General features: G+C 38.2%; 1 protein-coding gene and 1 long non-coding RNA gene across 10 annotated transcripts in view; one reads left to right on the forward strand and one right to left on the reverse strand.

Annotated features, from left to right (window-relative positions):
• The window catches only part of LOC101024293 (membrane-associated guanylate kinase, WW and PDZ domain-containing protein 2), a 1,445,327-nt gene extending 1,444,162 nt beyond the window's left edge, over window positions 1-1,165 (reverse strand). For 7 of the 9 annotated variants that reach the window (XM_031665959.1, XM_031665957.1, XM_031665955.1 and 4 more), the window contains exon 1: window positions 357-1,165. In XM_031665959.1, coding sequence (XP_031521819.1) covers window positions 357-657 — 301 coding nt within the window. In that variant the 5' untranslated portion in view covers window positions 658-1,165. The remainder of the gene's footprint in view (window positions 1-356) is intronic. The other 2 variants (XM_031665961.1, XM_031665960.1) reach the window with 1 other exon arrangement.
• A 3,506-nt stretch (window positions 1,166-4,671) lies between these two features.
• LOC101023246 lies at window positions 4,672-10,458 on the forward strand. Its single transcript, XR_002520739.2, has 2 exons — window positions 4,672-4,985; window positions 6,730-10,458. It is a non-coding gene; the product is annotated as an uncharacterized LOC101023246 (long non-coding RNA).
• The last annotated feature ends 13,384 nt before the right edge of the window (window positions 10,459-23,842 follow it).

The following is a 23,842-nucleotide window of genomic DNA, read 5'->3' on the forward strand; positions in this document are numbered from 1 at the left end:
TTTCTTTCCTTCCTTCATTCCCCAAAAGCTGTTCATCCACTTAGGGTGATGCCACTGACGCACATTCAATTTGCCCCAGGATCTCTGAGGAGGTCAGACCAGGCCGAGCACCTTCCAAAGGGGAGGGTCTAACTGAGCAAACAAAGTTGCACGCCACACCGCAACCTGCCCCTCCCCTCCCTTTAGCCCCCAAGTGGAATCCCCGGCAAAACTCACTTGCACTGCGGGTCCCCTCTGGCCCCTACCCCATCATCGCGCAACACACCCCTTTCAACATGCGCGCCCACCCTTTCATTGCCCTGCGCCCCGAGCGGTCCCACCGCCCGGCAAAACACTGAGCAAGCCGCTGCGCTCACCTTGCTTGACACACTTGAGCCGGAGGGGGTCCTTGCAGTGTTTGATCACGGCCAGCACGTCCCTGATGGTGAGCCCCGCCACGGGGGTCTCGTTCACCTCCAGCAGCAGCTCCTCCGACACCAACTTGCTGCCGCTCTCATAGGCCACCTTTCCGGGCTTCACCTCCCCCAGGTAGGGGAACTGTCCATTCTCGGCGCCCCCCTTCAGTTCAAAGCCCAGCTGGCCCTCCGGGTTCCTGCCAATGACACTCTCATGGACTTTGCTAGTCCAGTGGCTTTTCTTTTTCAAGCTTTTGGACATGGCAGTGGGGTGAGTCGCCTCAGTTCCGGGGGCTCCTTGGGGTTAGGGGGGTTGGTGGTGAGAGAATGAGGATGGAGGAGCAAGGGGGCCCAGGGGGAAGAACAGCAGACTTTGCCTTCTCCCCCCTCTATTCGGTGCTTTCCCTCTTCTTTGGATGGAGTGTGGACGAGGAAGGGGGAGGATGAGAGGGACGGCTGGGCAGAGGTAGGAGAGCTTGGGTGAGGTTGTGCTGTCCCTTGAATGACACTCAAGGCTGTGGCCCCGCAGCAGAGGAAGCGGTGGTGGTGGCGTCGGCGGCGGCGGCGGCGGCAGCCGGAGCTAGCAGTAACCGAGCTGGTGAGCGGGTGCGGTGGGGGTGGGGAAGGAGGGTAGGGATGCCGGGGGCCACTCCTGCGTGGTGCGAGTGGGAACGCGCGCGCGCGCCTGGGTGTGTGTTGTTAGCTGATATCCATGGCAGCTGCAGTGGCAGGGTGCGTGTGCGTGTGTGTGTGTGTGTGTACTAGTTGTACTGTACTGGCATAGGGGAGGAGGCAGGGGAGGAGGGGCGCGCGCGCCGGGTGGGGAGCCAGGGAGGGCTTCGCCGCTGCCTCCCTCCCTCCCTCCGCAGCTTGACCCGGTAGTGAAGGCAGAGAGAGAGGCAGGCTGGGTCCGCCTGGCAGCCTACGGGAGGAGGCGGGAGCCGGGAAGGAGGGGAGCCGAGGCCCGGCGTGGGGAGGCCGGCAGGAAGGGCCTCGAGCCAGTGCGGACCTTTCTTCAGCCTCTGTGCCGCCGAGCCGCGCGCCAGGCTGCTGTGCGAGGAGGACGCGCTGACTTCCTCCGACCTGGGCTCCAATGGAGCAGAACTAGCGGGACCTGGACTTTGGCGCTCCTGGTGCCACATCTCGGTCTCTGCGAGCCTCCTGGCGTGGGATCCTGCCGTGAGAAGGAACTGGGGCGGGGGACCCGGCGGGGCATTGCGGGAGAAGGCCTGGGAGACTTGTGGCCTGGGGAAGTTCACTGTGTAGAGAGGTTTCATGTCTTCATCTATACAGTCACTTATTTGTCTCAAAGTTCTCGAAATTCCCTCTTAGAGAAGGAGAAAGTTAGAGAACTGGAGGCTGCGTACCCTGATTGCGCAGAGGGGAAGCAGCCTCGCGTTCCCCCGGGCAGGCCCCCTCCCGCGCGTCCCGCGAGTAGGGGAATTTCGCGGAGGGTTGCGGTAGTCTAGTGAAAGGCTATCCAGGGTAAGGGGCTTCGCTTTTCCCAAGCAGGGGAAACAGAAAGGGTCTACAGGACTAGGGGTGGAGGTAACGGATGCAATGAGCAGCCTCCGCAGAGAAAATGGACAATTTAACTAGGGACCTGCGGCCGAGAGAAGGCAGAGGCGCTCCCTTGCCCATGAAAGCCACCAGAGTCGGCTTGTACCTGGGGAAGAAACCTTAAGACGATCTGGCCCAACACTCCTTTAGTCACAGAGAAAGGGGAGAAGGCTCCGAGAGTGAAAATGGCACAGTCGGAGCTGGAACTCAGCTCGCTGACCCCAACCAGTGTTCCCTTTTCGCCAGGTTTGCATCCAGGAGAGGGGAGGATAGGGGCAAAAAAGGATGCAGGGAGGCTGCTGATTTCCACAGGAGAGCTATTTCCTGTGAGACATTAACAGTGATTTTTTTTTTTTAATTCCTGTAACTGGTAAATGAATTTCATTTGCTTAACTTTTAAATGATATGTTTCAGACAAAAAAAAAAAGTTGCACACCCACTTATCTCTTTAAAGCAGAGGATGAAAAGCACTGAACAGGTAGGATTCTTAATGTCTGAGATGAAGGTGATGTAGGAGGCAAACAGTACAGTTAAAAATGTTGAGTCGACCCAAACAGAAACACCAGGTTTCAATCCAAACTCTATTGCTTACTGAGAATGTGATCTTGAGTAAACTGACCTTCCTGAGCCTCAGCTTTCTTAGTTGTTAAATGGACTTTAAAAATACTAATCTGTTAAGACTGTGGTGAGAATGGAATCAGGGAAAGCAGGCACAGCAGTGCTCTCCTGGCACAGGTGAGTAGGCGTTCGAAATGATAATTCCCTTCCTCTTTCCCTCTTAGGTGTAACTTACTACTTGGGGATGAGGGGGATCAAATGTAGTCAGAACTGGAAGAGATCTTAAAGATGATTTGTTTAACCTTGTGTCTTTTTTCACTTGAGAAAACAGATCCTCCATAAGTTGGCTGCACTAGTGAAGCTTATTCAGTGAGCCAGGGGCAGTGCCAGGATCTGAAGCCAGATCTGCAAGCAATGCCCAGGAGTAGGCAAGACTTGATAGCAAAGCCTAATCTCACCCAGAGAAGTTGAGTGTTAGCATTATGAGGCATAGTTCTAAATAGAAACTCATCATGAGAACCGAATATTTATATTGTAAAACCAAATGACAAGCTACCATTCATGGAAGATACTAATATTTATTAGGTTCTAACTACATGCTAGATGTTGTTCTATAGGCTTTACACATAATACTTCATTTCTCCTGACATTTTGATAAAGTAGGTACTGTTATCTCCTTTTACAGGTAAGGAAACTGCGGTATACAAGGATGAAATTTTGCAAGGCTACAAATCTGGTTAATGGTGAAGGTAACATTCAGACCCAAGTGATTCAGCTCTAGACTTTGTCTCAGTTACTGAATTGAACTCTCTGTGCACTTACCATGTGTCATACCAACTCTCAGTACGTAGTGTCCCAAAAGATTGGGCCTGCGCTTTCTTTCAGGGGGCAATTAGGAAAAAAGTAAACAAATGGAGCAGGATTTGGGCATAACAGCATGCTTCTCCCATCCCCCAAATCCCAGAAGTGTCACTGGGGTGTGTGCCAGTTAATTTAGCACTCTTCAGCTTCACAGCCACCCTTCTTTGCCCTAAATTGTGACATTAGAGTTGAAATCTGTAAACGTCTTTATGGTCAGTTGGCACAATGTTTAGGTTTGTCAATAGAAGGTGCTAAGGACACACTGCAGAAAGAAAGGGGCTCCTTTTCTTGGTTCCAGTGCTTTCCTGCTTGCTCCTACGGTGTGGTGGCCAGTGAGTGACTTTCTGACCAGTGGTGTGCAGGAAGGCCATGTTACATAATCTTCAGTAAATTTGGCCAGTTCCCTAGTGTGTGTCTTTCTATGGAGTGCTGCTGGCATGTCAGTGGAATGGCTTCCTAGCAAGTTTTACTGAAAACACAGCTGATGGTTTCCTCAGCAGCCCAGTGTGTGACACCTTAAATTTCTGTATCATTAAGTGGACCACAGCCATATTATTTCCAATGAGGTCCTACTCTCAGGCTTAGTAGGGTGGCGGGTGGGTAGGGGGAAGTTCTTCTTAGTTATTCTCTCTTTGGGTACTCTTCTGTAGCCTGACAGATAGTGACTATTCCCAACAATCACTATTGCTGTGTTCTTTAGTGGGCTTTTTCCCTCTCCTAATAGTTAACACCCTTTGACTGGATCTTGACTGATAAAAGTTGAACCCTGAGGAAAGCACTATCCTTGGAGTCAGAAATTGGGATCAGACTATATTTTTTCTCTCTATTTTTGTATTCCTCACATTCACTTTATTTACCCTTTTTGGATTTTATGCTATGTCAAGAAAAAATTATTTCATCACTAAGCACTCCAAGTGTAGAGCAGAACGCTAAATATTGCATGCTATTCCAGAAGAAAAATAGTTTAGGAATCCTAAAAGCCAAAGAAAGAAAGATATGAATGCATTCAGTTCTTAGAAGAGTTCTATGGGATAGATGCTTGTGGCAGACATGGTCTCCACCCAAATCTCCTAGGATCCCTTTGGTTGAACTGAGTATCCTTCCTCTAGCTTCTGCATTCTTTTGCTTCTTGCAGGCTTCCCCGAGACTCTCTTTGGAGGAATGCCCAAACGCTACTAGACTCACTTTGTCTACTGACTCAGAGAGCCAGACAAAACCACCTGCAAATTTACTTCTTTCCCAAGATGCCCTTTGCCAAGGACTTTCCTATAGAGTATAAAAGACCAGCCCTCTTGCCTCTAGTAGCAAGAAAACCTGAGGTGTAATTTACACTCTGAGACTCCCCTGTAGAATTATATTGATGTTAGGATTTTGCCTGAAACCTCCTCCTTCCCTATCTTGCTTACTGTGGTACATGATGAGTTTTTCCCGATAGCATTTCTATAATAAATCACTTGCAGAAACAATCTTCATCTCAGAGTTTGATCCTGGGGATCCTGACTTAAGACATTACTATTCTTTCTTTGTTTCTTTCTTCTTTTTTTCTTTTACAGATGAGGAAACGGAGGATCAGGGCTTTTAAATTGCCGCAAATCACACTACCAATAGGAGGTAGAGTTGTGGTACCTTTTTTAGAGGGACCATTGTTTTGCTGACTACAGTATTGTAGGGCATACAGTGTCTTACCCACACTGTTTCTGAGTCCAGTCTGTCAATATCAGTACTCCACGATTATTGTGTTTGCTTTTCTTTCTCCTTTTTATCTCAAAAATCTCTATTGTGATGCAAGAGACCTTTCTGAAACCTCTCCTTTTTTCGGTGTTTAAAACCGCCCAGTGCCGCCCAATAAATACACAGCAAAGTCCAAACTCCTTATCCTCCTTGGATCCTCCTTCCCACACTTTTTAACTGTTCAGCCATATTTCTGCATGTACTCTGAGACTGGAATCCAGGGCAACAAAGCTAATGTGGGTTCTCCAAGATTAACACAAATGAAAGGAGGCCCCTTTATGCCATCTATTCTAGGTCCCTTGGAATATAATTAAAACAGGAGTTTCAACATTGAAATGTAATTATGTTCAGATAAGGACAGTAAGGTACAGTGGCTTGAGCCAATCTCCCACCATGTCTGGGGACTGGGACAGCTGACCCAGGTGTCCTACCTAAGGCTCAGGCCTGTGTCTTCACTTCTCCTTTCAACCCTTTACTTCTTCCAGAGTTGAACGCCTTACTTTCCTTGGCTCACTAGGCCATTTCATGGTTTGTGTTTGCCCGAAATGCAACCCTTTCCCTGCCTGCTCACCCTCAAAGAAATACCTCTGGGCCCACTTTCTTTCTTGGAAGCGTTTTATGATTCTCATTTCTGTTACCAACACAGCTTTTATTTATGTCTCCATGTATCCTTTGCAGAAACACAACTTTCCAGGTTCTATGTTTTATTTGCATTCTTAGTGTCTGGCACATTGTCTGACACAGTGTAAAAGCTCAGTAGAATTTTGCCTGATAGCAGATGTGTCTAAAGTGAGGGTGTCCAAAATTTCATTAAATGACCACTGCTTTAATATGAATTCTTGGTTAAGGCAGGAGAATCGCTTGAACCTGGGAGGCAGAGGTTGTGGTGAGCTGAGATCACACCACTGCAATCCAGCCTGGTGACAAAGGGAGACTCTGTCTCAAAAAAAAAAAAAAAAAAAAAGAAAAGAAAGAATATATATATACACACATATTTTCTTTCTATAAAAGTATATATATGAATTCTTACTGATAGTATTAAACGATTATCTCTTTACACTCATAGTAATGTCTTACAATAACAGAATGCAGGAGAGCACATATCAATGAAGAAAAGACAAAATATACTTATCCATGAAACTGAGGTTAAGAAACCAGTGTCTTCAAGAGCTGGGGACAGCTCTGCATAAACACTGGGTCTACGCAGACTTGAGAGATAGTGATGACATGGTGAGACACAAACTCGATCTATTTCATAGTTCGTCTGTGATGATTCCTATTAATAAACTTATTTTCACAACTGTTTCAATATTCACACAAAAATGTTAACCCAATCTGCAATTATACCCCTTGAATGTAAAATAAAACAAAAGCCCACAAAAAAAAAAAAAAAAAAAAAGAATCCACACTTAAAAGGTGGATTTATTTAGCACAGTATGGAGTTTCTTAGACTTCTCTGTCACTGTTTCTAACAATGACATACTGAACCCCACAAAAGCAACTTTATTTTGTCTCTAGTTTTCATCTGCAAATTCATGTGGATTTTAAATTCTACTCTTTTGTAGGTTTGTATTTGTACTATTATAAAATGTGACTCTCTTTCCAAACTTTGCCTAAATTGCAGAATGATTTTTCCTGTTTATTCAGTGGTTTCCAGCTTTCCTGGCCCAGTCCGGGATTCTGCTCTTTTGCAGGTTTGTATTTGTACTATGATAAAATGTGACTCTCTCTCCAAACTTTGTCTAAATTACAGAACGATTTTTCATGTTTGTGCAGTGGTTTTCGGCATTCCTGGCCCAGTCCGGGGACACTGTGGGTGTGTCCAGCTTAAGTCCAGTAACTGGAAATACAAGCCCAAGTTCTGGAGAGTTCGAGCTGCAGAGATATATATGGAGACACTTTCAACCTTGACTCATTGGCCATAACCAGCAGAGTGGAAAATAGAAGAAGAGGAAAAACATTGAACCGCAATGTTATAACATCCTTTACTAGGCAGAGAAAAGAGGAAAGACCAGGAAAGAAAACTGTATTACAATGTGAAAATGTAATGTTGAGAAATTCAGGCATCTTGGGGTTAGTGAGAAGTTTTAGGGGCTTGGACTCTTCAAATCACATGTACAGAAATGTGTATTTTATCTGATATCTTATCAAATGACATTTATAGTGCTAATCTTTATCTCAAGACTTCACATCTTTTGGTGATTGTGTCTTTTAGGTTTATAGCAGTTAAGTTTGCATGAAAGCACCAGGGCTGTTTCATTTCAGTCAAGAATAATGTTCATTGATTGTGTTTCTGCATTTCATACAACTATTTTAGAACTTGTTTTAGTTTTATGAGGGAATAATTGGTCCAACTTCTATATAACTCAGGAATTTACTCTCAAACAACACTGTCAATTAGTTACCTATCTCTCTGCAAATGATCTGGGAACATTGAGAGGAAAGGAAGGAAGAGGCAAAATCTGACCACTTAAATCTAAGCAGATTAGATCATTTTGGTTGTTAGAAAGTCCTGAATGATGTGACTTACGTTCTTGTAAAACATCTCTTTGCATAGATTCATGGCCCAAACAATATATAAAGAGTGGAGAAGGAACCGCAGTTGCAAATAGTTCAAATCATTGCTCCATCTTAACTATGCAGTTCACAAAGTGTGAAGAAATTTGATCATCTCAAAAAAGATAACAGGAAAAAAAATAATGTTTTGTTCTGTGACTTTAAAGTTTTGCAATATTTTACGTACATGATAACGGGTACTTTAATAAGAACCCTTGATACTTTTGTTATTGTATTCAATATATGCTTACAATACAACAGGATCGTATTGTTTGGGATTTGGAAATATATTTCTTATGCAATCTTATGCAGTGATACTGCTTGAATATAATTACGTGAATTTATCTTTCTTTTTTGTTGTTGTTGTTTTGCACTCTACTTATTTGGTGCCTGTCAGTCTTTTATCATCAGTTTATATTCTACTAAACTCAAAAAGACAATCTCATACCTTTTGTAATTGTAGGCATTCCTTACTAGATTTTTAAATAGACTTCAAAAATTCAAGTACTTTGATTTCATGCCATCAAGTAGCTGGATCTCTCCCCCCCGCCACCCCCCGCTTTTAAATGTTAGTGAGTAGTTCAATTTCTGTCACTTTCTAGTTTGTGAATTCTAAATCTTTTAAAACAATCTTGCCATTTTTCATGCACTTATCCTTACGGAAAACTCTATGAAACACTACTTATCTCTTACTTTTATGTTTTAAACTACTTTTTTATGTTACTATTCCCTCTGCTTTCTAAATGCACATATTAATGTATTCTTTTTATTCTCTGTAGCTCTTCTCAGTATATGAATTCAGTTTCCCATCAATCCCCATACAATTTTAAAAAATAAATGTGAAATATTCTGTTATGTTAGTATGATATCTAGTGCCCATATTCTAATTCTGCCTCTTATTTTTAAAATAATTGTATTATTCATTTAAAATGACAACAATTTCAATTTCAAGAAAGTGAAAGGAAACAAAGGAATAATATTATGGGTTTAATTTTTATCAGTGAACTTGTAGGTGAAGAAAAGGTTTTGGGAAGGAAATGAACATATTATACTGCAAAATAGTAAGGAACAATCAGATGTGTTTTCTAGTTTCTGGAAAAGCATGTTTCAAGAAATTCAACGACAAATTCATCATGCTTGCTTAGATTGTTGAGAAGCAAAAGTGCTGATGAACACTAGGAAGCAATGAGAATGTAATTCTAATCATACTGTTTTAATAATTTTGCAGAACTCTCCAAATGCCGCTCTGTGTGGATGTCTTTCAGAATTTGATGAATACTAGGGGTCTTATTCTGCCCTTTTCTCTCTACCACAATATATACATTGTATCACACACATATATACACAGTATTGTGTGTATGTGTATATATATAGTATTACATGTATTGCACACACATACACATTTTCCAAATATTACATATAATTTCACGTAATTTATAGACCTATTAAGGCCCAACCATTTTCTTGGATAGGGGATTCTTTGGAAGTCCAGCTTAAATAAAGCCCTTATAGAACTTTTTTTTAAATTTATATATAATCACCTACAGTAACATTATCTACTGAACTCTTAGTACATGCTACCTGAACCTTTTATCACGTTTCTTCCTGGCTTGTATTACAACACTGTTGACATATCTCAGCCTCACTTCTAGGCTTCTTTGAGAGCATGACTCATGTTTGTATTCCTCACTGAGGTTGAATGAATAAGAGAAACTACAGTAGTAGGAAAAAAACTGCACATGTAGATATCAGTGAATATGAAAGGGTCAAATGAATCTATTATAGTAAGCACAAAATCAACTGACACCAACAAAGTAAACCCCAAAATTTTAATGGTATTTTAATAGATCAAGAGGAATAAGCAGATTGCTATCTGGGAAGTTGGTAAAGTTTTGAGACAATTGTCTCCTACTTTCTCTATCATGGGGAGTAATTTTAAAAGAAAAATGGAGGGTAAGTTTCTTTGAGAGAAAATTGTAGCTTAAAACAGGTCATGGGATAATTAGAAATAATTTAATTGCTTTAGAGGATTTTAATCTTTCAACTGCTCTCAATTAGATCCTAAGGCAATAAAAGAATCAGGAGGTTTGGAAAACCATTGTCTGTAATCTCTGAAGAAAAGTGGACATTAGGGGAGTCAGTTGAAAAGCGAAGCTATCACCATTTTCTAAAGAGGAAAAAGGTGAACCTCACAAACTATAGATCAAAAAAATAGGACATCGAGAGAAAGAATATGAAGCTCACATAGGTTCACAAAGAATGAGTCAAATCAAACAACATACATTTTTATTTATAAAGCATGACTTGTTCATTGTCAATTCATGTTAGCTTAATAATTAGGCATTAATGCCATCACTGCAATGCATATGTCAGCAATGAATAATCAAAGGCCAGGCTTTCATCATTCTGTTTAATATCTTCGAGTAATGCTTATGTTTGCAAATGCTCTTTTAACACATTCTCCATATGCAGCCTGTCCAGCACTGCACACAATAGACCTGTTACTTCCCCCTCACAAGCACTCCTAATATTTCATGTGCTTATCCAATTGACTTCTCCCACTGGTGCCTCATATCGAATTTGTAGAATCACACCTGCTCCTTTTTCAAAACTCTTCTGAGTTTTTTCTTAAATAATTCACTGACTCAAAAGCTGTCAGATATTTGAAGACTAGTCACAAAATTTTAATATTGTAAATGTATAATGTAAATGTAATCAAGATTTGTATAATGTACAATGTACGTTGGTAAATAAAAGTATGCTGTGAATAAATATACAATTCAAAATTTTACATAAATATATGATACAATGTAGTTCATATTCTTTTTTTTTTTTTTTTTTTTTTTTGGTGGGGGGGTACGGAGTCTCACTCTGTCACACCCAGGCTGGAGTGCAGCGGTACAATCTCGGCTCACTGCAACCTCTACCTCCTGGGTTCAAGCAATTCTTCTGCCTCAGCCACCTGAGTAGCTGGGATTACGGTGCTACGGTGATTACTGGTCCACCACCGTGCCCAGCTAATTTTTTTTTTTTCTATTTTTGTTGTTTTTAGTAGAGATGGGGTTGGTCAGGCTGGTTTTGAACTTCTGACCTCAGATAATCCACCTGCCTCGGCTTCCCAAAGTGCTGGGATTACAGGCGTGAGCCACCGTGCCAAGCCTAGTTCATGTTCTTTAAGGACGATTGTGAATATTTTTATGTCCAGTTAATTTTCATTAAGATATTGATCAGTTAATAGCTATATATGTTCTATAAATCCTATCTAGTTTCAACCTTAAATTGTTTGCATATATTTTATAGTGTAGAGATTAGGCATTTTAATAAAGTTTTAAAATTTCCAGGACATACTGCTAATGACTATGCTTCCTACTATAGGCCACAATTTGTTTTTCTATTGTCAACAATATTTTGATAAGGATGATAAGGAAATAAGGAAATGTGTCCTTCATTTGTTAACAATAGGTGTTCAAGAATTTTAAAATGAAAATTGAAGAAGTAAAAGACACCATGCATTGAGTTTGTTTGATTTCATGGCTTCAAGAGTTCAATAATTTATTGAAATATTTTACAGACCAAAGGAACAACAGATATATTGCATTTGTAAGCCCCCACATATTTTAAAGGATAATGGTTTATATATGAAAATTCCCTAAAGTTTACATTTCATCAGGAAAAGCTAAATAAAAGAAGTTTACATTTTCCTAGGACTAATAATAAGATTTATTTCCCAGTCCTCTTCTCTGGAGACAAATGTAGGTCTCTCTTGAAAAGCAGAAAGATTTGCATATGAGGTATGATTTAGAGGGCTAGAAACATCTTTTCCAGTCTCCCCAAAATGTTTCACTATGTTTTATCATGCTATCTGATAATTTTGCACTAAAGTTTTCTTTTTGAGATAAGAAAATGCAAATATCTCTGAATGCATCTCTTTGCTTTAGTCATACTCATATGGCTACTACTGAACAAAGTATGTTCATTACAGGATGAAGGGAATGTTGCCAGCCAGCAAATCCCTAGAGTCTGCACCACACCAAACGTTGCTTAGCAATTTCCACGATGTTCTGTCTAATTTGCGAGGATCAAGGAGATGTTTGTGTATGTTACATAAAGCTGTAAAATTGGTATTTATTGTATGTTTCTGTATTGAAAGCTTTACAAACAAAGGAAATGGAAAGTTAACAGGTGGATATGACAGTGTGGTGCTACTTTAGCTGGATGGTAAGGGAGGGCTTCTCTTAGGAAGTGTTTTAGGCCAGGACTTGAATAATGAATAGTATCCAGTCATACAAAAATCTGGGGGAAAGACTTTTCAGGCCCAGGAGAAATGAACTTCTTTTCATGCATACAAGAATGAAAGTGAACATTACCTACTCTATGTCCTGAAGTGGGAAGTTGGCTTGCCAGAGAGTAGGTAATTTTCACTTTGATTCTTTTATGCATTCAATTATCCTACTACTTAGGTTGGTGCATAAGGGCTTCCACAATTTGGTTCCCACTTAAAATTTAAAACTTTCCTAACCCATTCCCACCATATATTGTGCTAATCCATGCATTTGTGACTTTGCATATGCTGTTTTCATTGTTTAATATTCTTCTCAGGCATTCTTTCTTTCCTGATAACGAACTCATCTTTGAAAGTCCCCTTCAAGCATCTTCTCCTTTAGAAGGCCGCTTCTCACTCTCTCCTGCCTATGACCCATTGAATTGTTCAGTTTTTAAGCTGTCATTGTCTTGTGCATTTGACACATTGCTTTGCAATTACTGATTTACATGTCTGCTTTTATCACTGGTGAGGTTCTTTAGGAGAGAGACATTATTAATTCATCTCTGGGCACATATGGTCCAACATATTAAAAGTACTACAGAGTGCTATTACTATGTAGTATGTAGTATTAGTAGCAGTTACTCAACAAATCATTTTTAAATAAGTGAATATAATATCTTTTTGTTATTATGATTTAACATAAGATAGAATTTATCTTCAGAAGTTTCCATGATATATTTGTTCTAGTTAAAAGCCAATAGCCATTAGAATATTACCATCATTTAATGTAAAACAATAAAATATTAAATACAGTAGTTCATATTTAATGTGAACTAAGCTCATGGAAATATTGTGTAAAGATTGAGTAATTATTGACATACAATTTTAAATTCAACTTTTCATATAGTATATCTTATGATATATTTTCAGCCTACTTTTAAATATATTGGCATTGAGAGCCAGTTACTAATTCGTTGAATTCATTATTTTAAGTTATAGAAGTAGAATTATGTTTGAGACATTCATTATTTTTAGTAGAGACAGGGTTTCACCAGGTTGATCAGGCTGGTCTCGATCTCCTGACCTCAAATGATCCACTGCCTCGGCTTCCCAAAGTGCTGGGATTACAGGCGTGAACCACCACACCCAGCCATCCCTCTGATTCTTTTAAGTACTTCCTTGTTTTCAAATGTACAAGATGTTCCATATTATTTTGTTATTTCTCTTCCCCAGCTCTGGAATCTGCCTTTCCTTCAAGGAGCCTTGGTTCTTTCTAGTGACAAATTATATTTAGATACCAAGATCTGGGTATTTGACTTGATATTGCTTTTGGCCATTGTTTCTAGTCTCTTTCAGTAGACAGAACTAAGAAATGTAAGAAGAAATATTTGAATGCATGTATATGTAATATATTAAGTACATTTAAACATATTAAATTAATGAGTTCATACTAATACTTTCAATAAACCACAATTCCCTTTTCATGTTTTCGAAGGAAAAATATACATTGTCTGTATACAGTGGACATAGATAGTAATAATACTGATCTAGAAAAGAGCAATCTTAAATAGATCCCGTTAATAAAGATAACATATCTTGGAATTCTAGATATTAAAGAGAGAGATTATCTAGAGCTGTGTTCTAGATATTTTATAGTAGATCTTTGCTGTGCTGTTTTGGATTTGTGTTGGAGTAGAACAATCAGATGACAAAAGCTCATCCCACATGGAAAGATCAAAGCATTCATTACAGAGAGAATTTTGAAATAAATGCATATATATACACACACATATATGTATGTATATGGGGGTTATAAACAATGAAGGAAGTAGTGACACTATCTATGTGGGAACAATACTAGTATCCTCCCTTTGGGTGAATCCAGTAGCTACAGATGCAATTCTGGGGACTCTGTTTAGCAATAGCTTAACTATTGCTTGGCTACAAGCATGGATAACTTGTTCAAAGATAATGAGGAGTTGTAAATATCTAAATAAACAGGATTTGCAACATAAAAAGCTTTGTGACTATGTGTCTGAATTCTTAGAGTTTTCTCCCAGCAAGACATTGGACGTGGCAGAATTTTCCGTAATGGTCCATCTCGCCCTATTTCATGAAAAGCCAGAGCTTCTCTACTTCGTTTACTAACCCCAAATATATAAATTCAATAGAAGTAGTAGCCTGTTTACTGGTTTATTTGCTTTATCTTAAAAAAAGGCATAAAATCTGTTTTTGATAGCATAACAAAACAAAGGTTCTCATTTTAATAATGCATCTCATATATACTTGGTAACTATTGCATAGTAATAATTTAATAACTTGAAAAATATTTATGCATGTATATTGGAAGAGGCCACAGTTATTATAAAAAATAATTTGACCAGTATTGAACAGTGCAAATAATAATTATTTAGAAGCTTCTGTGCAACAGATGCTATATGTGTTACATTTTATTTGATCATCAAAACAAGAAAATAGTCATATATAATATTATCCCCATTTCATAGAAGAAACTGAGATTACATAATTTGTTCAACTTGACCAACTTCTTATAACTAATACATAGCAGAGATAAGGTTCAAACCTTGTTAGGTTTGACTTCAGACCCCAGCCTCTTTTGAGTGCATCATAAAAGCCTTTGGTCTGCCCATGTAACAACTTTTACTAAATTGATTTGTATTTGTAAAAGGAAGTTATTTGCCTATTTTGCTTTTTATTTGTAAAAGGAAGTAATTTGCCTATTTTGATGATCCCCAGTGTTTTTAACATCAATAAGTGTGTCCACCACACATGATAGTTTTTGATAGTTTTTAATGTTTTGTTTCCATGATTACAAGATTAAAAAACTATTAATTAGTGATACTTTTAATTTTGATTTTTATTAATTAAAACACATCTGTCTACACCGGAAGAAGAGCACTTGTGACAACAGCATAGACGGCTTCATTTTGAGGAGTAAATTACAATGGAATGTGAACCAAAGATACATAGAGAAAGCATGGACCACACAAATGTGATTGAAAGCTGGCCTGGAGTCATCTTAAATTGACTTTTTCCCACAGGGCCCCTAAAAGAGAGTAGAATCCCAACAGATAGAGTCTATGGAGAGAGAGACTGCTGAGACCCACATAACGGTCAGTGAAATGCAGGCAAGGAAGGGATCCCTAGCAAAGAATGGGGAGAGGAATGGATGGTCTGAAGAATGCTGAAGGAACTGAAATGCTCTGCAAGGGAAAGAAGATCCAGTATTAACTTTGACCCCTGCCAAACCCAGGCAGCAACAATGGCTGCTCACAAAGCACCAGCACGAACGCGCTTTCTTGTGCCCCCACATCACTTCCCTTCACCATCTTGAACCCTGGTGTCATCATAAACCATGTAAGTTAACAACTGAGGAGGGGAAGAATGATACATTGAGAAAATAGAAAAGTATCCGTCTAGGCCCTACTTTCATACTGTAGGTCAGCCTTCTGTAGCATGGCAGATTAGGCAAGTGCAGAAGCCTTAATTGTGAGTGAAAGTTGGAGTTTTTATTCTGCTCTGGCTATACCTATCAGTTTCAAAACTGGAGTAGTTTAAGTGACTAAAGTACTAGAAAGATGTTATTACTTACTATAGCTATGGAGAACTGACCAAGATTTTATCTAGGGGGAGGAGTATCACCCTACAGAGCAGATTTGAAGGGACATTATGAGAGGAAATAGTTACTTAGGGTTTAAGGTTGCCAATTATGTTCTTTAGAATACCTTCATATATTTATATGCCTATATATCATATAACTAAAATATACATTTATCTGTATGTGTATCATATGGAGCACATTGTCTTTTGCAGGATTTCCTTGTTTTAAATGTCTATTTGGTTATTTTCTTGATTGAATTTCTATGTATGCTTTTCTCTTCAATGCTGTAGCTGTAAGCAAATAAGGTAAGGACTTTATATGCAATATTCTACATGTTTTCTTTTATAATTAGAGAATATCTTATTTTATCTAAACCTCATGTATCACGTGATATATGTGACACCCTGTCATATATCATACTTGCATGCAAATGTTTATGAAACACAAATCATCTCAAATCAACAGGATCAAAATTATATTTGAAAAATGTATTCAATAAGATATGTAAGATGAGATAGAATTAATTCTAATTGAATTCACAGAGGATTTGAAATTGGATGTAAATCTGTAATAACAAATTACATTACATATTAATTACTATTAGATTTGCATTCAGGAAATTGTACTGTGTTCACATAAGAGTATCACTTAAAGAGAACATTAGAACAGATACCCTATTTTTACTTTCTCGTCTCTTTTCCTGCTCTTTTTCTTCCTCTTTTCAGTAACCTAAATGTCATTGAAAAATCTCACCATCTTAATTATAAATATTAAAGACTGATTTTGAGAAATTTAAAGAACCTAGGATTTGCATTTTAGTGGAATATAGAATATAATAAATATTTTTATAAGTGTGTAAAATATTTAAGAGGTAACAATTTTAAGATCTTAGAAGTCATCTATCAAATACTTAATTTTAGATGTTAAGGCTAGCAGAGATATTCAAAAACAGCTTCTTTACAGTTAGCTTAGAGGTTCAGTGTTCTATTGTCAGCATGTGGGCATTAAAAAAAAAAGTCATTTGAAACTGATACAGGTAATTCACTCAAAACATTCTTAGATTTTGGGCATAGGTGCTGCAACTTAGAATTTAAGTGTTGTCCAAAAGAGATTAGTATTGGTCATAACATGGACTCTAAAGCCACCATTTAAATGAAGCATGTAAGAAAGAATATTCTAGTACACAAAAGTTATTAATGGCCTAGAACGACCTCCTTCTCACTCATACGATGAAAAGAATAAAGTATATAAAAATAGTTGTTGCAACGGCTATCCATAAAAAAAGAAAACCCTCCAAAATAGCAAAATTGAATAGGTATCCACAGTCAACTTTATCCTGAAAATGCCTAGAAATACTGACTGTGGTTATATAGCATTCTGAGACCAATGAATCTTTAGACAGTACTAATTTCCTACCCCAAAGCTATTCTCTAGTTCCTTCTTAGTGACAGAACTCCTTTCTGCTCAAATTTTATGCCAGATAAAATATTCACCTACTGAGACTCCCTGGCACCAGCTGTGGTCATGTAATATAAGCATAGGCAGTGAGACTAGGTATGGACCCATTAGGGGCTTCTCAGAATGTCTTTGCTTTTCTAATATAGACAACCCTTTGTCTCTTTCTGTTTCTCCAGCCTATAGCACAGCTGATGAAAGAGAAGCCATCTTGCTGCTATTTGACAAACATGAAGGTAAAAGCTTTCCTTTAAAGATGGTGGAGCAAAAAGATAGAAGGGGCCTAGACTCCCTACCTTCACACTTCCTGCTATGAAAGCATTGCTATTATTATAAGGTTAATCTGCCAAAACAGACTTCCATGTCATATGCTTAAATGCATCAAAATTCATACAATATACACTAAATTGGTAAAGGTATCCATTTTAAAGGATTAATCTGAGGGACCCACAGATACTTAACATAATCAACTCTCAGAAAAAAGAATATCAGTTATTTCATTGTGATTTTGAAGCTGATCTTTTATGATCTTTTAGTTATCAAACTGGTAAATACATTTTAACTTTCAAATTTTATGAATAAAGGAGATGAATCCTGTTATTTTCTCAGTGTTAGAGTGATGATGTTTGTCATGTGTGCGTATGTATGCACACAAATGTACTCAAGGAGCCTGAAGGGGACCATGACTTTCTGGGCACTCAATGCTACTTATCTCTAACTCCTCCTTTAAATCCAAGAAGCCAAGCAATGACCTTCTTTCTCACTCTTGGACTGCTGCTCCAGCTGTCAGCCACTCTGAATATTGAGAACAATTAATAGCCAGTGATCTTTAATTTGGGAGGGAGAGTAATATAATCATTTCACATATTAGTAATTTAAGCCCTAAAGTGCCATTTTTGTACAAAGTCAATGCAGATGCTGTCTGCTTGATAATAAAAATGGTCACTTTAAACATCACGTAAGCCACCCCATCACATCCTCTCATTGAAATGAAGGAAGATGAAAAGTTACTGAGTTAGAACAATACTTGAAAAGAAGGAAAACAACTTCTCAAAGTCTGGATGCTGTTTCTATGGGAACTGGCTGGACTGACAAATAATTGGAGGTCTTTGCATATCTTGCCCCTCAAATGTGAGCAGCACTTGGGAGGAAGAAGGCTGAACAAGGCTGCATTTTTGACCCACTACCCATCCCTATTATAGAGATTTAGGGATTTTTCCAATCACAAATTCAAACAGCTACCCATTTCCTGAAACATAATTTAATTTTAGTGGTAGCTAGGAACATTGCCTCCTTAGATTTACTACCCTCTGTTAACCATCAAACACACAGAAAATGTGGTTCCTTGTAAAACAATATGAATAAAGAGGGGTTGGGAAAAATGTTACATGGAAACTTGCAATGTGATATCAACTGTAGGCAAGGACAGTACTTATAAGCAATGCTTGGGAGGTATATAAGATTCTCAAATACTGTTTCGGGGGGTCGGGGGGAGAAATTTAAAGACAACAATCTGAATGATCCAGAAATAAAGTATCATCCTAGAAGACAGAAGCTGGTAACAGATTAGGATTCCTTTTCACTATAGTCAAGCATACTTAAAGCTAGAAATTGTTCAGAAAGTTACATGCATTAATTTGCCTGCTGCTTTAAGAATACAAGGAGGCTTCTGTCAACACTTAAGTAGGCAGTGAGAGATACCTACAGAAGCCTATATCCCTTTTTTTTTCATTTCAACTTTTAGTTACAGGGAGTACACATGTAGATTTGTGACATGGGAATATCATGTGATGCTAAGGTTTGGAGTATGGATCCTATCATCTAGGTAGTGAACATAGTACCCAATAGCTAGTTTTTTTAACCCACTCACCATTCTCTCTACCCTCTAGTAGTCCACAGTGTCCAGTTGTTCCCATACGTATGTCCATGTTTTCAGCTCCCACTTACAAGTAGGGACATGAAGTATTTGTTTTTCTATTTCTGCATCAATTTGTTTAGGATTATGACCTCCAGCTCCATCCACATTGCTGCAAAAACATGATTTCATTCATTTTTAATGCATGTATAGTGTTCCATTGTGTATATGTACCACATTTCCTTTATCCAGTCTACTGTTGATGGGCACCTGGGTTGATTCCCTGTCTTTGCTATTGTGAATAGTGTAACAATGAACATATGAGTGCCTGTGTTTTTCTGGTAGAATGATTAATTTTCTTTTGGGTGTATACCCAGTGATGGGATTGCTTGATCAAATGGTAGCTCTGTTTTAAGTTCTTTGAGAAATCTCCAGAGTGTTTTCCACAGCAGCTGGACTAATTCATATTCCTCCAACTGTGTATAAGCATTCTCTTTTTGCCACATCTGTTGTTTTTTGACTTTTTAGTAATAGCCATTCCAACTGATGTGAGATGGTATTCACTGTGGTTATGATTTCCATTTCTCTGATGATTAATCATGATGAGCATTTTTTCATCACTTGTATTTATTTGTTGGCCACTTGCATGTATTCTTTTGAATAGTGTCTGTTCATGTTCTTTGCCCATTTTTTTCATAGGGGTTATTTGGCTTTTGCTTGTTTATTTGTTTAAGTTCCCTACATATTCTGGGTATTAGGCCTTTGTCAGATCCATAGTTTGCAAATATCTCCCCCCCCTTCTATAGGTTGTCTGTTTACTTTGTTGATATTTTCTTTTCCTATGCAGAAACTCTTTAATTAGTTCCTACTTGTCTATTTTTGTTTTCGTTGCAATTGCTTTTGGAGACTTAGCCAGAAAATTTTCACCATGGCCTATGTTGAGAATATTTCCTAGGTTGTCTTCCTGAATTTTTATAGTTTGAGAAATATTTAATCTATTTTGAGTTAATTTTTGTTTTGGTGAAACGTAGGGGTCCAGCTTCAATCTTCTGCATATGGCTAACCAGTTATCCCAGCATCATTTGTTAAATAAAGATTCATTTTTCCATTGCCTGTTTTTGCTGGACTTGTTGAAGCTTGGATGGTTGTAGGTGTATGGCTTTATACCAGTACCAACCTTTTTTAGTTACTGTGGCTTTACAGTATAGTTTGAAGTTAGGTAACGTGATGCCTCTGGTTTTGTTCTTTTTGCTTAGCATTGCTTTGGCTATTTGGGCTCTTTTTTAAAAGAATTTTAAAATGCTCTTTTCTAATTCTGTAAAGAATGATGCTGGTAGTTTGATAGAAATAGCATTGAATCTGTAAATTGCTTTGGGCAGTAGGACGTTTTAAAAATATTGATTTTTCCAACCCATGAGCGTGCAGTTTTTCCATTTATTTGTATCATGTCTGATTTATTTGAGCAGTGTTTTGTAGTTCTTGTATAGATCTTTCAGCTCTTTGGTTAACTATATTCCCAAATATTTCACTATCTTTGTGGATATTACCAGGCCTATTAAGTAGGAGTGAGCAATCTTTATTCAAGGATGAACACACAGAACAATATACAAGTGAATAAACAACACCTATCTTGAATAAGGAAAACAGATGCAAACAAACTGTGACTTATGGATGAAATTCTTCATCTTAAGAGAAGGGGAGAATTATCCTAAAACACTTCTTGAAATGGTTTTGCTATAAGAAGCAGAATAAATTGTTTTAAAACATGCAGAACTGAAGCAGGCAATCTAATTAAAATTATTTAGTAACACATATCCTGATAAACTTTTAGAAATGTTACGAACAAATAAATTGTTAAAACCTGGGTTCCCAAATATATAGGTTACCTAGAAACCAGAAAAAAAATACAAGAAAACTAACATACGTTCCAGGCTGGCTTTAAAATTTAACCTTTGCAACACCAAATACAAAAAGTTAATAGAAGGTGTTTCATGAGATTTTTATTTTCCTTTTCCTTTTTCTGCAGGGTGACAAGGCCAAGTAGCAAGTGGCAACTGATTCTTTTTTTTTTTTTATTTTCTGATATGCAGTGGTTCATAAATTATAGCACTGACATAGACCCCTGAAAAGTTTACTCAAGCAAATAATCCAGGCAACTAAAAGTTAATTAAAATTGAGAAAACCAGAAAATTTGGTATAGATGTTCTTATGGTGAGCATTGATATGAGTGAATTCAATTAATTTCTGTACAAATGTTAGTATAATTTAATATAATGTAATAAATGTCACTTGAGAAAGAATATAATTTTTAAAAATAATTAAAGCTTAATAAGCTATACCTCTAACCTATAATCTATACCCAATAATAAATTAAGAAAGATCTGTAAGTGCAGAGATGGGTCACTAAAAGCACATTACATTTCTTGTTTTACATAGATAGAGGTTAAAATTACATTTCTGTGTTACATTTGAAGCTGAAAAAAATACATAATCTAGAATTGTATTAAATATATAAAGAAGCCCACAGCAAAATTTTAAAATGCTCCATTCTTTTAAAACTACTACTGATTACAGTAGCAAGCAAAGCGTAGTACAGATTGCAAATTACTGAACACAAAGATTAGAGAAAAATAGTACAAAGTATACCACTCGATGAGAAGTTAATGTAAATTCAGTTATTACAGCTAACATAGTTTAAATATCAATAGATAAATGTCATCAGCGCTAATTACAAAAAATGCAATTATGCGCTCTTTTCTGAAACAATCAGAATTTTAAAAAATTGAATATGTAAGTGTCACATTATATCTTTTGGCTTCTTCTGTCTGTGGACATTTGCCCACTTGTTTCAGACTGCTAACTTAAAAAAATTATAAATTCAAAAAAAGAAGAGGCTTTATTTGTTATAAAGAGTCGTAGTCTGCAAGGTGGCCATTCTGACAGGCTAGGAAACACAGCCTCTAGACAGAACCAGAAACAGATACTGCTAGAGAGAGGCAAAGGGAATAGGAATTTATGCTGAGCAAGGTGGCCAAATACATATATTCAATAAGCTAGAGAAGGAGTCATGAATATTTATCAAAGGAGAAACATACAGAGGTGCAACTGAGCTTCATCCTTGTCCATGTTCAGAAAATAGCAGCTATTTGAGGGTGGAGGTTTCAGCCCTCTGATATCAAATATGAAGCAGAGGACACACAAACTCTTAATATACATTGTCCATAGACTGGTCAGAAGCACTCCATGGTCATTGGACTCTTATTAGGCAAAAAAGGAGGGGTAGCATCTTGCCACCTGTCCTAGATTTTCATGTTGATGCTGAGGTATGAAGTGTACTAGTATCTTCCTGGCCCCCTCATTTATGTGCAAACCCTGTGTGCGAGGGAATCAATTTCCCGTGAAGTCTAACTTAAATTAACAGGAGACAAGAGAGATTGGATGAATTCTTTACCTTCTCTTTTCCAGGTAGAAGACCCTAATATTCAGTCATTTATGTAGATTCTGGAAAAATAATGCAACATGAATGAGCTAACAATCATATTACAAAGTAGTGGCCAGCATGGAAACCTTTCCTTGTATTGGCTTTTCTCCCTTGCTCCCTTTCTTTTCCCCTCACTCCTATACCCTGGAAATGCATTTTCTAACAAGGTAATGATAGTTAAGTCTTTGTCTTAGGCTTTGTTTTCCAGAACTAAGGGCAAGACAATCGATACTAGGAATATTCTTAGAAAGTAGGCCATAAGATGGGATTTTAGAACTGGACTACTCACTGGCCTGCTAGCAACGAGGATTTCAGTGCTAGTGGTAAATAGGATAGTGAAAATTCCTGGTTAGCAGTGGTACCATAATTATGGAAGTTTTAACCTTTGTTGAATTGGAATGAAATGCAGGTGAAAGGAAAAGCACTAGAATATATGAAAGTTGTGATGTTTTAAAAGTATGAGGTCAGCAATCATTATAAAGATTGTGCAGATTGGCTTCTCTTTAAGCATTATAGATGCTGAAAAAATAAAATGCTCAGCTCAGGTCAGCCAAATGCCATAACACGGAACAATGTGAAATCTGAAGAACTTCCAGGGAAGTTTTTAGGGAGATTCTCCTCTCCTGTGGCATCATGGAAGAATGTGCTGAAAATCAGGCTCAGGATTTACTGAAAGAGTGGCAGAGCTTCGATGTATCCTGAATGCAAAGACTCAAGAGGCCCCTATACTAATGTCAGTGGCTTCATAGGAAAGAATGAAATGTTGAGAGAGACCTGAAACAGGGTAATTTGGGTGAACAAGCCTGAAAATATTGAACTCACAAGTTCTACTGAACTTCCAGGATGGCAGAAGAAGCCCTCTTCTCCAAGCCTCAGATTTTACAATGACATAATCTGAGGCGAGTGCCTCTCCAGATAATGCTTTCCCTCATGGTCTACCCACCTCCCTTTATTGCCTCTAGTCAGTAGCTAGGGTTAGGCCTCAGCGCTGGCAGAGGAGAGAAGTATGATCCATCTTTAGGAGAAAATAGTTTATGTCAAAGGAATTGACATACCTGACTAATAAATACTGTCAGCAACCTGAGAAGCAAATGCCAGAATAAAGCTTCAGATTTATACCTGAAGAGGTGCAATATTAGGCTGGGTATGGGAGAATTTATTGAATAGAGGCAATCACAAAGGCTTCGAATTTGATAATCTAGAAATGACACTGATGTCTACCCCAAAATATTCTTCTGGGATACCTCTTTGAGGCTTCAGTATAGCAAATACAATGAAAAATCTGGAACATCCTAACATGGTATTGAGGAAGGAGTGAGAAAAATTGAAGATACAGGAATGTTAGAATGGATTTACTATGTACGATCTGAGTACACACACCCTGATTAAGATTCTTGTGTGGCCCAGACAACACTCCATAAGTAACAAAGTTTTGAGAAGGTACCGACATCTTGCTGGCAGCTATGCCCTGCTAGCTGTGGTTGATGGTAGGAGTTGTTGCTGT

This window comes from Papio anubis, chromosome 4 (genome assembly GCF_008728515.1).
Source record: "Papio anubis isolate 15944 chromosome 4, Panubis1.0, whole genome shotgun sequence".
Taxonomy (NCBI): domain Eukaryota; kingdom Metazoa; phylum Chordata; class Mammalia; order Primates; family Cercopithecidae; genus Papio; species Papio anubis.